This window comes from Glycine soja, chromosome 9 (assembly GCF_004193775.1).
Source record: "Glycine soja cultivar W05 chromosome 9, ASM419377v2, whole genome shotgun sequence".
Taxonomy (NCBI): Eukaryota; Viridiplantae; Streptophyta; class Magnoliopsida; order Fabales; family Fabaceae; genus Glycine; species Glycine soja.
This window is the reverse complement of record NC_041010.1, coordinates 47,403,062-47,418,736: the sequence shown is the minus strand read 5'-3', so window position 1 is coordinate 47,418,736 and position 15,675 is coordinate 47,403,062. Positions and strand designations below refer to the sequence as shown.

Here is a 15,675-nt window from a genome sequence, read left to right as displayed (position 1 = left end):
CACAGGTTCAAATCATGGAAACAGTTTCCACTTGTAAGGGTAAGGCTACATATATGATATATCTACCCTAGTAGGTGGGAGCCTTGTTCGCTGGGAAGATCTACAGTTCTATGTTCATATTCTGTTTAAGCTTGCAAAAAGTTTTAGAAAGTGGTATATAGGCTTTGCCCATATCTAAAATCTATAAAACCAGAATGAGTAGCAAGCAGTATTGGCAAAGTGGGCTTACTAAGCTGCTACTCTATTATCATTAATTCATTTATAAATTTTTTTATTATTATTAATATTATAAGAAATATATTAAAAAGGATATAAGTAAAAAAAATAATTAATATTATTTTATATTAAAAATTAAAATAATAATTATTTTGAGACAATTTTTTTAGTCCATGACAATTATGATTACACAACAATTATGATGAGTATATAAATTGTTATATTTAAATCACATTAATAAAATAGCACACCTTTCCTGAATACTATCTAGAAGGGTTTGAGGCTTTTGAGGATGAGGGTAAGAACAAATTTCCCATGTTATTATCTACATGTCCACCCAGGCACATTGCTGTAGCAGCTGTCATTGCCTTTTATCGTACTCCACACTCCTCCAACCAATGCCATCTCGCCACGTCATCTAAGGTTTTATCTCACGCGCGCTTCATCGTTCGCTGGAAAACTCTACCCCGATACTTCGTTAACTTCCATAACTAACGATTTTACCAACGTTGGTTGCCACCTTAATTACATTACATAAGCAAACAGAAAAAACCAATACATTACACACGGAAAACAAAGGTGTCTTCTTCCCGTTCAATTTTTTTTTTCTTTTACTTCAATTCGTTCAAATCTGAATCCGAAACAATAATAAGATGTCAAATCTCGACGGTGATTCGCCGAAGATACACGTTGAGACTCCGCCGGTGGCGCCTTCTGCGCCGAGTGAGGGCCACCTCGCGCCGGCGAGCCACGGCGGAATCGGCGGAATCCTGCGGCGGTGGAAGAGGGAGGACTTGATCAAGAGAGGGTCGTTGGGACTGAGAGGGGTCGCTCTGCTTTTCTCTCTGATTTCGTTCTTTATCATGGCCAGCAATAAGCATGGGGATTGGAGAGAGTTCGATAAATATGAAGAGTACAGGTAGAAACATCACACCCCTTTTGAAAATTTTGGATGATGAATAGTGTGGGTTTTGGTCAAATTTTCGTTTTTATTAATGTTGATTTCGGAATCGCAGTGTGATATAATAGTTGTCTTTGGTTTACATTTTCATTTCTTGTTTTTTTTTTAAAAAGAAACTGTTTCCATTTTTAAAAGATTAGAATTATAAAAATGTGTTTGGTTTGACTTCTTATTTTCTGTTTTCATGAAATAAAAATATGAAAATTTATGATATATTGACTTCTTGTCTTTTTGCATTTTTAGATTTACTTAAAATTATTCCCCACAATTTCATTTTACCCGGAATGAGTTTTCTGTTCTCAACTGAAAATATTGAAAACGAAAAATTTATTGTTTTCATTTTCTGGTTGTTTCCTATTTTCATTTTCACTGAAAATGTTTTTAGAAATCCAACAAACACATTTTAAACACAGTGAAAATGAAAACAGAAAACAACCAAACCAAACACCCCTTAGTTTGTCAAAGTTGTTAGGATAATTTATTAGTTTTTATTACATAATGTTATAATTAGAAATATAATGAGTTTAATTTTATTTTGAGCCTATGAATCAAATTGCACTTTAAAGACCATCAATGGTGATTGTGTTAAATAATTAGTATGAAATTATTTTAACTTAGCCAATAATTTAAGCACAGAATATATAATTGTATTAAATATTTAAATGGAATTTTTTTCCACATATAATAATTTTATATGATCCACTCAATTGTTTCTTGTAAAGAATACTTATGATCTTGTTTCAAAAAAATTACACTTTAAAGAAATTATTATAAATTACATAATCTTTATCATACATACAAATTATAATTGGATGGCAACATAAAAAAAATTAGATGTTTTAATTAAATTCATGTAATATAAAATGTATCACATGTCTTTAATTAAATTCATGTAATATAAGGTGTATCACATGTCTTTAACTTAGGCTTTTTAGATAGTGGGATTCACGAGAGTGATGAAGTTGAATTGGTTTTTGTAGGTATTTGCTTGCTATAGCGATTTTGTCTAGTTTGTACACTGGAGCCCAAGCGTTCCGTCTACTTCAGGAACTCTCCACCGCAAAACAATTGCTTCAGCCAAGAATGGCAGCTATGATTGACTTTTTTGGTGATCAGGTTTGACATTCGTTTTCTCTTATTTCATTGATTTCAATGGTTCTGTCACTATTTTTTTTATCCCATATCTGATTCTATGGCTAGTGAGGAGTCACTAATCAAAGTCAGTGTGTTTAAGTTTAAGTTGAAATCAATTCACAAAGGAATTTCATTTTCAGACGACTTTTGTTAATTTGAGTATGTTTGGGAAATTTTAAAATTAAATAACCTTTTTGGTATGTTGATGAGATGCTTTGTAATATATTGCAAATTAAATTAATTTGTTGCCCCTTTGTGGTTGAGTCGTAGAGCTATCACCGATGTTGAAGAGATTGAATTGGAAACTTGTGACTTGTCTCTCAAGTTACCCCTACGGAAGTAATGAAAATGAAAGCTTATCTAGCTTTAAAAAATCAGTAACAAAAATTAAGTGTTTTTCTAAGGATGTACAACTTTCAATGATGTTTAAGTGCTTCAATAATGCAATCACAAGGGGGGATGGGAATTTTATTGGCCTTAATATATTGTCTTAAACAAGTTAATTAGTCCTACATATGGCACCACCATATAATATTCAGATAACACATGGGTTGATTGAGGCTTCATTTTGAACAATTCAAAGCTTTAGATTATTTTGTTTATTCAAAACCTTTATGATTGACTAGGATTTATGAAATATTTGCCTTTTAAGGACTATGAAATGTTAATTTCGAGAACCGTTTTTTGTTTCAGATCATTGCATATCTTTTGATATCATCAGCATCTTCAGCAATTCCAATAACAAATAGAATGAGGGAAGGGGCAGACAATATATTCACAGACTCTTCAGCTGCAGCCATTAGCATGTCAATTTTTGCCTTCTTGTGTCTAGCAGTATCAGCCCTCATTTCAGGCTACAAATTATCAACTCAACCTTATATATGAAGTCTGAACTATTGCAAAAAATCATCCAATTATTGTTTCATACATCTATACAAATCACAATTTTATGTATATTAATGAGAAAAGGAGTCAGGCCTCACCTCTCTGGCTCCGTGCATATGTTATACAGTGAGATTTGATATTGATTTCATATACGAATACATGTAATGTTTAGTCATGTTTCTTGTACTTGAGACTGTTTATTGACCAATGTGACCAAAAAAAGATGATGTGGTGAATGCATTATTTGAATCTGACTGTGAGACGCAAGCAATGGAAGTCAGAAGACTAGAAACTGAATTTCATTTTTTGTTTCTTTGCAATCTGACTACTTAATGTACATCCAAAAAGAATTTTGACTTGTTAAAATCCTAGAGGGTTCAACTTTCAACCTTTAGACACAGTTTATCACAAATTTTTCAGGCGTGGAAATTTTCCTGAATTGTGTTTTCTTTTCTAATTAAATCAGATGTCAGTTAACATATCGTTATCAACAAAAATTGCATTAAGGACTATGATTCACATCAAGGACTATGAATTGAAAATTTATCAAATCCCGGTGATGATATTGGTACAAATTATGGAAGTCCTGGACCTCCTGATATTCATCACAAATCATTTGATAAAAACTAAAATTAGAAAGAGCATAGTAGAAATAGCCAACACAAGCACACATGCTACTGATTAATGAAATATCGTAAGATTCTTCCAGAAGAACCTTTTTTCCCTACAAATACAACAAAAGAATAACAGAATTCATCAGTCAATCCTATGATAAAGTTGAAGTTTCAATTTGGACAAGAACTTGGCAGACAGGTATAGCAGCAATTTTCTGTCACTATGGCTGTAGTGCCAGTCACTAATCTAAAAGAGGTAAATAAGTAAACATTTGCAATTTTTTGTCTATATTCTGCTGTGAATAACTAAAATCCTACATGCTATACAAAAACATGTCCAGGATAATATGTAAAGTTGTGGTCCACTCCAAATTTAGAAGTCCTTTGAGAGAAATGACTGAAGGAATGAATCATCCTTCCTCCCATCCTTGGCCCTTGAGTTTGCAGCATCTGTGTATTGTGCATGATTGGTATGTGAACCCATTGGTCTGTTAAGATCTGAATAGCCAAAACTTCCAGGATTCTTGAACTTGTCCAGTGAAAATGATTCTTGATTTCCAGTTGCTGGAAGCCTAGTATTATTATAGAGAGAATTTGTGAAACTTGATGAGTTAGAATAACAATTCACTGCCGAGGGTCTTATAGGCGCTGATATGTTGCTGTTCTGAGAATTTCTGTTCGGGTTATATTTTCCGCTACCACGTGCAGCAGGCACATCATGGTTGTGCTTCCCTTCATAAGTTGTGATCACAGCTTTGATGTCATGTGCGGCTCGCTCAACGTGTTTTCTCACTGAACAACCAGGGGCGGTGCATTTGTAATAGCTCCTGCAGATGGAAATGTTCTGAACAGTTAAGTTATGGTGTTGGTAACAAACAACATGAATTGCAACACTTAGAAGTCAGAACCATTAACTAAAGGGTCTTTGTTTTCATCAGTTAATTAATTACCTTGCATTTGGGTTTCCTTTGACTACTTTCTGTCCATATTTCCTCCACCTAAAGCCATCATCAAGTATATCAATTTCGCTTGTGGTTTCAACAACAACTCTAGGCTCTCTAACAGATCTGCTTGCTGAGACTGAATAGCCATCGTTTTCGTTATCTCCCTTCCTGCAAAAATGAGAATAAGAATTAGTTATATTCAAACCAAGTGAACTATGCAATTTCATTCTAAAACAGTGGATCAGGTCATTAGATTGTAGTTTGTTTATCTTACCATCTTTTGGCATCAGGTCCAAGATTATCTCCGTCTCCTCCGGAATAACTGGTTTGCGGTGTTTGCTCAAACTCTTCCTCTCCAACAGAAGCTGAAGAATCTTCTTGTATGGAGAAATGATCCATTTGTGGATTTCCTAGAGTCACCACTGAATGATCAGTTATCCCTGAGTTTGTGCAAGACGAAGAAGGTTGATGAATTGATTGAGAGTTTGTTCTTCTAGTAGACTGCGGTTTTGGGTGGCTATGTTGGCCCTTATATACTATTTCAGTGATATGTCCATCCAAAGACTTCTCCACTTTCTTCTTCACTGAGCAATTTGGATGTGTGCACTTGTAATAACTACGAGGATTTTCACTCCCTTTCACTTGTTTCTGTCCATATTTTCTCCAGTTGAACCCATCTTCTGTTCTCTTTTGTTCTCTTACAGACTGAGATGCACTTGTGTAGTCAAAATAACCAGACCCGGGAACTGAGCTACTTTGTATTTCTGGTTTTCCTTCTGCCATCTCTGAGGAAAAGCTCTGAATTGAAGGGAATTCAGATTTTGTTGCTGTCCGCTCAGGTGAAAAATCAGTTTGTTTTGTAGGTTCATTGAATTTCCACATGTCTTGTTTCTTAAGCGGTTCCTGTTGTCCAAGTAGAACAAAGTATTTAGAATACAAATCCAAATAATGACAAGAATGACATGTTTCAAGCCATCAATTAATCAAACCTTGTTTACTATGAATTATGCATCTTGATTATAACATTACAATGAAGTTTATTGTTTGTCAAAACATAAAAATACATTGACATACTTTTAGGTTAGACTTTTTCAACTTGGAATATGCTAGGCAAGTTATGAACCTTGTTTTAGCCCTTCAAACCGTCTTTATACCAATAAAAATAAAATAGAAAAAGGAGATGAACAAAGAAAAGAAGAAGACAATTCAATGGACCATTAAAAACAAGAAACTGACCCCACAAGACATACAAGTCAGAAGAAGCTAATAATAGAAGAAAAAAAGTCCAAATATGTAGATAACAGCAAATAAGAACCGGCCTCCAAGTGTCTTTGATGATGAAATAATACCAAAAAGACACACACAATAATATACTTGTTTAATTCAAATGGTGACAAAAAAAAAAAAAAAAAAACAGTGCTCACCACTTGAAACATGTTTGAGGAAGATTGAATTTGGGTTTGGAAAGAGAAGTCGGAGGAGTTTTTCTCATCCTCCTTGCCACGCTGTTGTTCTTCGCCCGAACCGTTCCTCCAGTTGAAGCTCTGGCCAACCAAAGCCTCAGTAGTAGGAGAAGCAAAAATCTAAAACCACACGCCCAACAACAACAACAACAACAAAGAAATGAAAACCCACAATTAGTAACAATGCCACAAAACATGAAACCACACTTGTCAATATGCATGAGAGAGTTTATGACTTACATTTGGAGAAGGAAAAAACAAAGGTGAGTTCAAGAACTCAGAAGGGCTGAAAGCAGATGAAAAGTTGAAGTAAGAAGAAGGGGAGATTGATGAGGGAGAGAAGAGTAGTGAGGGAGGTTGAACAGACTTGAATTTAGGAACATCAAGTCCAACTTGATTATGATTTTGATATTGATTATTAAGACTAAGTTCAGAAGTTCCCCAGTTATTATGATCTCCCATGGTCATGTTACTAGTAATATTGTTGTTTATTATTGGTTGAAAGAAGGTGAGTGAAACTGTGAAAGATCAAAGATATGTGTCCTATTGAAATTCGGGTGGCAATGAAGAAAAAACTTGCTTTGGATTTGAATTTATATTGGAAAAGGAGTCTATGGCATGATATAAGGAGAGGAGACAAGACTCAATATAGTGATATAGAAGAGAGAGAGAGAGAGAATTGATGTATGATTTTAAGGCAAAAGCTTGTGATAAGCAGCAAAAAAGTCTTGGAAGCTGCTTCTTGGAAGCTGAGGATATGTTTGACCGTGGAAAACTGAATTTGGTCAAGACTTGTGGGTTTGACTGGGCTGCCTCACAACCTGCCATTTACTACCCTTATTACATTATTAAGATGTAGGCTTCAATATTTCTCTAGTATGTGTATATGGTTTTAATCTTTATAAAAAAATTATTATTTTTATTCCAATAAGAATATGTTTTACAATTTTAATTTTAGTATATATTTGATTTTCAGTTAAAATTGGTGTGACATGTATTTCAAAGCAAATCAACCAGATAAAAACAAAATGAAAATAAAAATAAAACATTATGATGCTTGATAAAAAATACTTTTGCCTCAAATAATTTTTCACCGGATTTCCAAAAATACACTTAGTTTAGTTTTTTCAGTTCTTATAAAATTGTACTTTTGATATAAGTCTCTTTTATACTATCATTAAAATCATTCATTATTTTAGTCTTTGCTATTTAAGGAACAAACTTGTTATTGGATAGATAGTTGTTGCATCACTACTAAACTAGGAAAGAAATTATGATTGCAAAATGAATACAATATAGGAATAAAAAAAAATATGATGTAAGTAGAAGAAAAATTATTATGTAATCTTAGATCATTATATATTTTTGATTCTGACAATTTTTACATGATACATAATCATATTTTGAAATAAGAAAAAAAATTAATAAAATTTGATTATGTATCACATGAAACTTGTGGAAGACTAAATAGAGATGAAACATACAATAATTTTTTCACCTGATAGAAAGAGAAGGGCGCCTTGCAAACATAGGATGGGATGTGTTATTGGATCGAGTTCCTGTCTGATTATGTGGTACCAATGTTATCAAACAAACTAAACATATAATGTCTATGATCAATTATTTATTGGACCGTTTTGTTAGAGGGGTTATTGGTTGTTTTTCATTTCTTGAAGTGGTTAAATAACTTTAGACGCTTCTTTTAATTTAGATTTGTTTTATGTGTGAAGATTTCTTGTTGGGTTGAGTTACTGAAAGAGATAACGGAGAATAAATTATTGCTGGAGATGCCATCTGAAGCCAATAAGATATGCAGGCATGTAGGTATATTTATTACGCTACACCTTGGCACCTTGCATTATAGCCAATAAATAGTTATATTATGAACACCTTGTAGGTAACTAATTTGTAATAATACATGTAAAATTGTACTTTATTTTCCTTTTTGGAAAAAACACGGTTTTTGTACTGAGTAAGAACGTGTATGTGTGCATAGATATCGCATTAAATTAATAGTAGTTAAAAGACTAATGTAAAATAAAATAATAATAATTTCTGCGATTTAATTTGTGTTCTTTCGCGCGTGTTCGTTCATGAGATCAGAGTGGGGAAAGTCATGGATATATAAAAGTTAAATATATTAAATAACAAATCAGGTGAGAACTTACAAATATGGTTCTATGGTGTAGTGGTTAGCACTCTGGACTTTGAATCCAGCGACCTGGGTTCGACTCCCGGTAGGACCTCTTTTTCTTATTTTTTCATGAAAAGATTTTTAAACCTTTTTCCGTCCTTTGAAAGAGGAAAATTCTTGTTTAACTCATTTATGAAATAAAATGTAAAGTAACTATATTTTGCTTTCAAGGCAAGAGTTTTACTTTAAACTGTTTATTGAAAGAATAAGGCATGATATTCAACTACAGTTGTCTCTACTAAAGTCTTAAAAAATTTGACTTTTGTTTCTTTTTTAATTATGCCTTTTGAAGTCATAAATATTTTAATTTTTTTCCAATATTTATTAGAAGTCGTAAATCATTTACGACTTCAAAGTATGTAAGTTTTTTATTTAAATTAATTATTCAGGAATTTAAAATAGTTTTTATTTTTAATTTTTAATAAATCTTTTTAATATTTTTTTACTAATATTAACTTAAAATTTGTCAAATAATATTAATTTATTTTCAAATTAATTTTTACAGTTATCATTAAATAAATTAATAATTCTATACAATATTATTAATTAATTTTATTTAATAAATTATTTTAATATTAACAAAAGAAAATAATTTATTAATAAAATTAGTTCTTAAAATAAAAACAACATAATATATTAATATAAAATATACAATAAAATTAAACACAAGCATAAAATTAAAAAATAAAAATAATATTAACGGTCAACTTGCTTGTATAGATAGTTATTATGATTATGTCTCAGTTTTACATAATTAGTATTAATATAAAAAATATAAAATATTGAAAACATTATATAAAAAATACAAAAATATAGAAAATATTAAATAAAAAATGTATAAAAATATTACATAAAACTAAAAATGAAAACTAATTTAAATTCGCCTAATTGTGAACACACACATAATATATTAGTATTTAAAATTTAAATAAAACTAAGAATAACACAAGACAAATTTGTTATTTATAAGTCCACTATATTAGTATTTAAAATTTATATAAATTTCAACAAGAAAATAGTTTTTTATGTGAAAATAATTAATGATTAATCTCAACCCTAAATTATGATTGAAAATTCCCTCAGGGGTACTGTTGAGAAGCAAAAATAAAACAAGTTACTATAAAACTAAGACTATCCTTAAAGAACCTAAAAAAAAAAGGACTAACACTAAAGAAAAATCTAAAAGAGAAGATAAAACATAGAGTGGTATTTTTCATTCGACATCTCAATATAGTATAAATTTGCTGATAAAAAAATATAGTATAAACTTTACAATAAATAGCAAATCTAATGAATAACAATCCTACAAGTGTCATAATCTAATGTTTAGGAATTAAAGGAAAATACCAAAAAAAAAAAACAAAACAAAATATCATATTATGTATTTAAAGTAATTTAGCATATCAAATAAATCTTTGGACCTCTTAATTTTAGACCTAGATCACATCCTATTATTATAATTACTACTAGTGGCGGATGCACAAAATTTTATTAATGGGACAAGAAATAATTTTAATTTGGTTAAACAAAGCTTAAATTTATTTTTAGTCTCTAATATATTATACTTTCCTGTGAGTTTCATTGATTTGATTAACAAAAATAAACATTTTTACCTCATTTGTTAATATAACTAATACAAAACAAGAAATTTTAAAAAATGACATCTGTTAAGATTTGTATATGATATAAATAAATATTTTTACATTAATTATCAATACAATCAATATAAAAATATTTATTTACAAAACTTTTGTCAATCAAACTAATAGAGTCCAGGGAAAAGATATAACAGTAATATTTTAAACGATTAAAAGATATGATTGAACTTTTATAACAAATGGACCCAATAAATTTTTAATTATAATTAACACATCAATTATATAATTAATCCTAAAAAAACTCAGCCTAATTTTTCTCTCTGAGATTGCAAATGTTAAAGCCAAATTCCAGTAGTGCCTCATCGTGCATATTCTTAGGGAAAAAAATAAATTGGCAAACTCTTTTGCCCAGTCTGGTTTTTCTTTAAATTCGGAGGTCTGTTTTTACAGTAGTGTTCCTCATTTTGCTATTAACTCCTTTATGGGTGATGAATCCTACATATATTACACATAAGAATTTTTACTATTTTTGCCTCCAAATGATTAGTTGCTTAAATGGGTCGTACTTGTCAAAATTAATTTTTGGTCTATTTCTCTCTGTTAACTCGCTCTCGTTATTTCTCTCTTTCCCAAACTTGTTAATAAATTGTGACCACCGATTTTGGACTTCATTTTGAATAAGAACATTAATTTCCCCTCCTCTTTCTCTATTGATTCTAGACCCAAAAATATTTATTGTTAAAAATTGATCTAGCAATGTTGCAAGTATAAACAAAAGTACTTGTTAAAAGAAAACGGAGTCAATTGCTCCAAAAGAGAAAAGAAATATGTTAAGGAATGTTGATTAAGTTAAACAACCCACATTAACAAACAAACAAAAAAGAAAAGACAACCCATCATAAGAAAAGCGTTGGAGATAATACTCAAGTGAGGAGGAATCTAACTTGGTTGTCACGACATGCAATCACTTGTAATTTGTAAATCTCACAACCATTGTCGGTGCTCCAGGACGCACGAAAGTTTATGGAAGTTGCTGTGTTTACATTGTACCCTAGGCACGACTATTTAATGCATTTGGTACAAACAATTCTCCATTTTAATTTTGGCATTTGACATGAAAAACGCACAACGATGTATCCCCTAAAATTCATAATTATATAATTTTAATTTAGTGTACTAAGAATATTTTCAATGATATTCAGCAACTCAATTTATATCACCTTAACTCAAGTAACTTAATTACTTTTCTCTTTCATAAATATTTTTATTGGTAAGTTATTAGAGATATAAATTAGTTTAGTTAATTACAAATTAGTTATTAGTTTAGTTAGTTACAAATATAGTTATATAAAGCTCAATATATTTATGTAAAAATTAATTTACTCATTTTGAACATTATTTAAAGTAATATTCAAATTTTTCTTTTCTCTCATTTCTATCTTTTTACCTTGAACTTTATCATGATATCAGAATAATGAATTCATTATAATTTTTTCTTTTTTCTTTGCTGCACTTATCTTTTCCTTCTTCGTCAAAGTGAAATTTCAATATCAGATTTATGATTTCTCTTGTCACTACAACACTAGTAATAGCTCCATATTCTCCAAAATAATTCTCTTCAACTCAGCCTTAGTCATTGAATCCTACAAATTCTTCACTCTTAAATTGTACAAAACCATGGCCTTTAGACTGGGCAAAAGCATTTGTCGCAATCGTGCAAGATAGAATATTCCCAAAAGTAAAAAATGTATCGTACAAAGCCTTGTGATCAATCACCTTGTCCAAATTCTTTATGAAAACATTAGTTGCGCCACTCTTCTGAGCACATTATTCTAATTATTTTGCCATTTAGCAAAGTGAAATTCAGCACATCAATTGCTTTTGCGGCATCATGAGAGTTGCTGAAATTGACATAGTCGTAACCAAGGGATTGTTAGGTGGCCACATCCTACAAATTCGAACGAAAACGAGTTGGGAAACCTGGTTGAAGAGATTGAATCCATAACAACGAGGATGATAACCTTACTGTAAAACCAATAATTTGCATAGCCAGAGTAAGTTTCTCCATGTCTAACACTACCCAGTTTTTACCTACAAGGTGTTTCATTAAATACTTTTGAAGATTTTGGCTTATTGTTTTCAGCCTTTTAGGCTTGATTTCATGATTTTAAGCTTCTTTTCATGGTGGTTAAGTATTCTTTTAGCTTCTGTCATGGATGGTTAAGCCTTAGTTGTTGATTTACAAAGTGTTTGTGAAAAATTATCATTGAAGATAGATTTTGTTATTCTTCTATTTTGTTGATGTAAGCTTCTGTCCATGGTGATTAAATATTGTTTAAGTTTTTGCCATGGATGGTTAAGCACTGAATTGTTGTTTTGCTTTTATCTTGAGTGGTTAAGCATTGATTTTAGCTTATGCTCTTGATGGTTAAGCCTTATTGTTTCTGTCAAGTGGTTAAACTTTGAGATATAATTTTTGCTTGGTGGTTAAACTTTGATAATTTCCTGGATTGATGATTTGAGCTTCTGCTAAATGACTTTGTTGTTGATTTCGCGTGATGATTAAGCTTTGATGCTTGCTTTAGATTCTTGGAAGAAGATTGAGAAAACCGAAATTGGTCAAAGATTTCTAGAAACTAAAGTTTTGATCCATGTATTTCCGGCTTTATTACATATATTTTTTAGACTTTATTTTCATTTCCTTTGATGTAAATGTATTATTTTTTCCAAGTTGGAAAGGATATTAGAGATATAGATTAGTTTAGTTAGTTACAAATTAGTTATTAGTTTAGTTAGTTATAAATTAGTTTAGTTAGTTACAAGTATAGTTATATAAGACTCGATCTATTCATGTAAAAATTGATTTACTCATTTTGAACATTATCTAAAATAATATTCAATTTTTTTTTCTTTCATTTGTGTCTCTCTACCTTAAACTTTATAGTAAGTTGTTTAATAGTTATTTTATGTGTAATGCTCCCCAATTTTAAGTAATTTAAAATTTCTTGTGACACAATTTTTTTTTTTAAATAACTCATTAAGCAACTCTTGTTATAAATACTCTAACATTATACCTTGTAGACAAATATCTTATTAAATATATTTATTAAAATATACTTATATATTAAATATAATAAATATTTAGTATATCATTTATATTTAAAATGGATTGGTTGAAAAAAAAACGACGGTTGAATATAATAAAAATAAATAAATAGTAGTAATAATAATATTGCAAAAGATAATGTTGCTGTTATATATATAGATGGTGAAAAACGAAATGAATTATAGCAGCATAGAGTGAGTGAGTGAGTGAGAGAAGGAGATTCTGATTTGATCTCGCCTTAATCTCTCAGATCTGAGCTTGCCGTCGTCGGAATCCAACTCAATCTGGGTCGGATTCTTAGGTATCACCGCTCCACTATTAGTTTAAGCCTCTCAATAAAAGGTTTTTATTTCGCTTCAAATTCGAGGTAAAAATTCGATTTTTGTTGCTCCCCTCGTTTTGTTTCGTCGTTTTGGAAGTGGGTTTCAGATTTGAGACTTTAATAATTGTGTCGTTCATTGATTTGGATGGTGGGGTGTTACATGTGTAGATGTTGTTGAGCTTTATGTTCCTCTGTTAAATGAGTTGCTTTTTTTTTTTTGTTAATGTTGTTGATTCGTTTCAGGTTTGATTTGAAGTTGGAATAGCTTAACTGTTGTGTAAAACAGCCAGCACACACAAGCATGGGAAGCCAAGACAACAACGGTTTTTCTTCTCTTCATTCATGTCTTCTCTCTGTTTGATTGCATAGAGAATTAATAATTGAAACCCCTTGAAATGAATCCCTACTTGAATTGAATGTCTTAATTCTTAGATGAGTAGTGCTACATATCCTGAAACTTTTGTTAGAACTTTGAATTCAACTAGAGTTTGATCGATTAAAGGGTGATTGTTAGAATAGTTATGTTGGTCTAAGTATTAATATCATTCTTGCCGACTCATTCTAGCAAAAAAAAAATGAGATTAGTTTTCATGCAGCGTAAAGATTCTTTTACTGGTAACTAGTCAGAAATCATCCTAGATATGACTTTTAAAATAATTATCAATAAAGTTAACCTACTTACTATACATGATAATCTATGATTAGATGACAGTGTAAGGGCATTCTTATTAAATTCAAATTTCAAAAGGAATTAGTCAAAATTTTTAGTAATTCTTTGATTTTAAATGTGTTCCTGACTTTTTTTTTTTCTTCCGGTGTATTTTCAGTAGCATTGTCATCAAATTCATTTTTAGCTTACAAATCTGCTAAGGTGTTTGTCGCTGGCCACCGAGGTCTTGTTGGCTCGGCCATAGTTCGCAAGCTCACTCAACTTGGGTTCACTAATCTGGTCTTGCACTCCCATGCCGAGCTTGATCTCACTCGACAATCTGATGTTGAAGCCTTCTTTGCCTCTGAAAAACCTGAATTTGTCATTGTAGCTGCAGCCAAAGTTGGTGGCATCCATGCCAACAACACCTACCCTGCCGATTTCATTGCCATCAACCTCCAAATCCAGACCAATGTCATTGATTCTGCTTATCGCAACGGTGCTAAGAAACTATTGTTTTTGGGTTCCTCTTGTATTTACCCCAAATATGCACCCCAACCGATTCCGGAAGATGCTTTGCTTACTGGACCGTTAGAGCCCACCAATGAATGGTATGCCATTGCCAAGATTGCTGGGATCAAAATGTGCCAGGCTTACAGAATTCAGCATAAGTGGGATGCAATTTCTGGAATGCCCACCAACTTATATGGACCATACGACAATTTTCACCCCGAGAATTCACATGTGTTACCTGCTCTCATGAGGAGGTTTCATGAGGCAAAGGTCAATGGTGCCAAGGAGGTGGTGGTGTGGGGCACAGGAAGTCCATTGAGGGAATTCTTGCACGTCGACGATTTGGCAGATGCAGTTGTCTTCATGATGGAAAAGTATAGCGGACTTGAGCATTTGAATGTAGGGAGTGGAAAGGAGGTTACTATTAAGGAATTGGCCGAGTTGATGAAGGAAGTGGTGGGATTTGAGGGTGATCTTGTTTGGGATTCTACGAAGCCAGATGGGACTCCAAGGAAGCTGATGGATAGCTCCAAACTTGCAAGTCTGGGTTGGACACCAAAAGTCTCACTCAAGGATGGGCTTGCTGATACCTACAAATGGTACTTGGAGAACGTCAATCTATGATTCGGTTAAACAGAATATGTGGTGTCAAATTCTATAAGTACTTGTTATTTCACAACGAAGAATTTTTTGTTAAAAAAAAAATTATCCAGAGAACAGTACTTGACCAATTTTTCTGTACCAATTATGTGCAATGAAAATTTCAGTTTTTTTTTCCGTGTTTTCTAGAGATCATGAGATTAAGAACCGTTGTTAAAAACTATGAACAGAGAGTTGTTATTTCACAATCATATTGCCTTTGTTTCAAATATGTATTTCTATTAGTAGTTTAGTTAGGCTCTACCTCTTGCACACAATCCAAGTTATTCAAAGTTGGTTATCAAATAAGTGTTATAATTATTGCGTGATGACTATTCGACACAAATGGTGGTGCTCCTTCAAGGCTTCTGAAGTGTTTGTTGAATAATTTTCATTCCAATAAGATTCCTTTGTCAAAATCTACTGTGGATTATAAC

The 15,675-nt window shown here is 31.6% G+C and overlaps 3 protein-coding genes and 1 non-coding gene across 4 annotated transcripts; 3 read left to right on the top strand and 1 right to left on the bottom strand.

Moving 5' to 3' along the window:
• Positions 1–718: 718 nt before the first annotated feature.
• Positions 719–3,562, top strand: LOC114425352 (CASP-like protein 4B1). Its single transcript, XM_028392247.1, has 3 exons — positions 719–1,135; positions 2,158–2,293; positions 3,005–3,562. The coding sequence occupies exons 1-3, from the start codon at positions 870–872 to the stop codon at positions 3,194–3,196; spliced, it is 594 nt and encodes a 197-aa protein (XP_028248048.1). The 5' UTR covers positions 719–869; the 3' UTR covers positions 3,197–3,562.
• Positions 3,563–3,843: 281 nt separating this feature from the next.
• LOC114425351 (probable WRKY transcription factor 33) lies at positions 3,844–6,893 on the bottom strand. Its single transcript, XM_028392246.1, has 5 exons — positions 6,458–6,893; positions 6,179–6,337; positions 5,029–5,657; positions 4,761–4,922; positions 3,844–4,637 (listed from the first exon to the last, which is right to left on the bottom strand). The coding sequence occupies exons 1-5, from the start codon at positions 6,683–6,685 to the stop codon at positions 4,184–4,186; spliced, it is 1,632 nt and encodes a 543-aa protein (XP_028248047.1). The 5' UTR covers positions 6,686–6,893; the 3' UTR covers positions 3,844–4,183.
• Positions 6,894–8,391: 1,498 nt separating this feature from the next.
• Positions 8,392–8,463, top strand: TRNAQ-UUG. Its single transcript has one exon. It is a non-coding gene; the product is annotated as a tRNA-Gln (tRNA).
• Positions 8,464–13,283: 4,820 nt separating this feature from the next.
• Positions 13,284–15,470, top strand: LOC114425350 (putative GDP-L-fucose synthase 2). The gene is made up of 3 exons (XM_028392245.1): positions 13,284–13,482; positions 13,681–13,760; positions 14,265–15,470. The coding sequence occupies exons 2-3, from the start codon at positions 13,739–13,741 to the stop codon at positions 15,221–15,223; spliced, it is 981 nt and encodes a 326-aa protein (XP_028248046.1). The 5' UTR covers positions 13,284–13,482; positions 13,681–13,738; the 3' UTR covers positions 15,224–15,470.
• The last annotated feature ends 205 nt before the right edge of the window (positions 15,471–15,675 follow it).

Bases quoted from the DNA above. Each gene is read 5' to 3' on its own strand.
- LOC114425351 (XM_028392246.1), bottom strand. From the start codon at position 6,685: ATGACCATGGGAGATCATAATAACTGGGGAACTTCTGAACTTAGTCTT. The intron at 6,338-6,457 runs GTAAGTCATAAA...GTGTGGTTTTAG, and splicing joins TGTTTTTTCCTTCTCCAAAT to ATTTTTGCTTCTCCTACTAC. The intron at 5,658-6,178 runs GTGAGCACTGTT...CTTGGACAACAG, and splicing joins CCTCAAACATGTTTCAAGTG to GAACCGCTTAAGAAACAAGA.
- LOC114425350 (XM_028392245.1), top strand. From the start codon at position 13,739: ATGGGAAGCCAAGACAACAACG. The intron at 13,761-14,264 runs GTTTTTCTTCTC...GTGTATTTTCAG, and splicing joins GGGAAGCCAAGACAACAACG to TAGCATTGTCATCAAATTCA.
- LOC114425352 (XM_028392247.1), top strand. From the start codon at position 870: ATGTCAAATCTCGACGGTGATTCGCCGAAGATACACGTTGAGACTCCG. The intron at 1,136-2,157 runs GTAGAAACATCA...TGGTTTTTGTAG, and splicing joins GATAAATATGAAGAGTACAG to GTATTTGCTTGCTATAGCGA. The intron at 2,294-3,004 runs GTTTGACATTCG...TTTTTGTTTCAG, and splicing joins TTGACTTTTTTGGTGATCAG to ATCATTGCATATCTTTTGAT.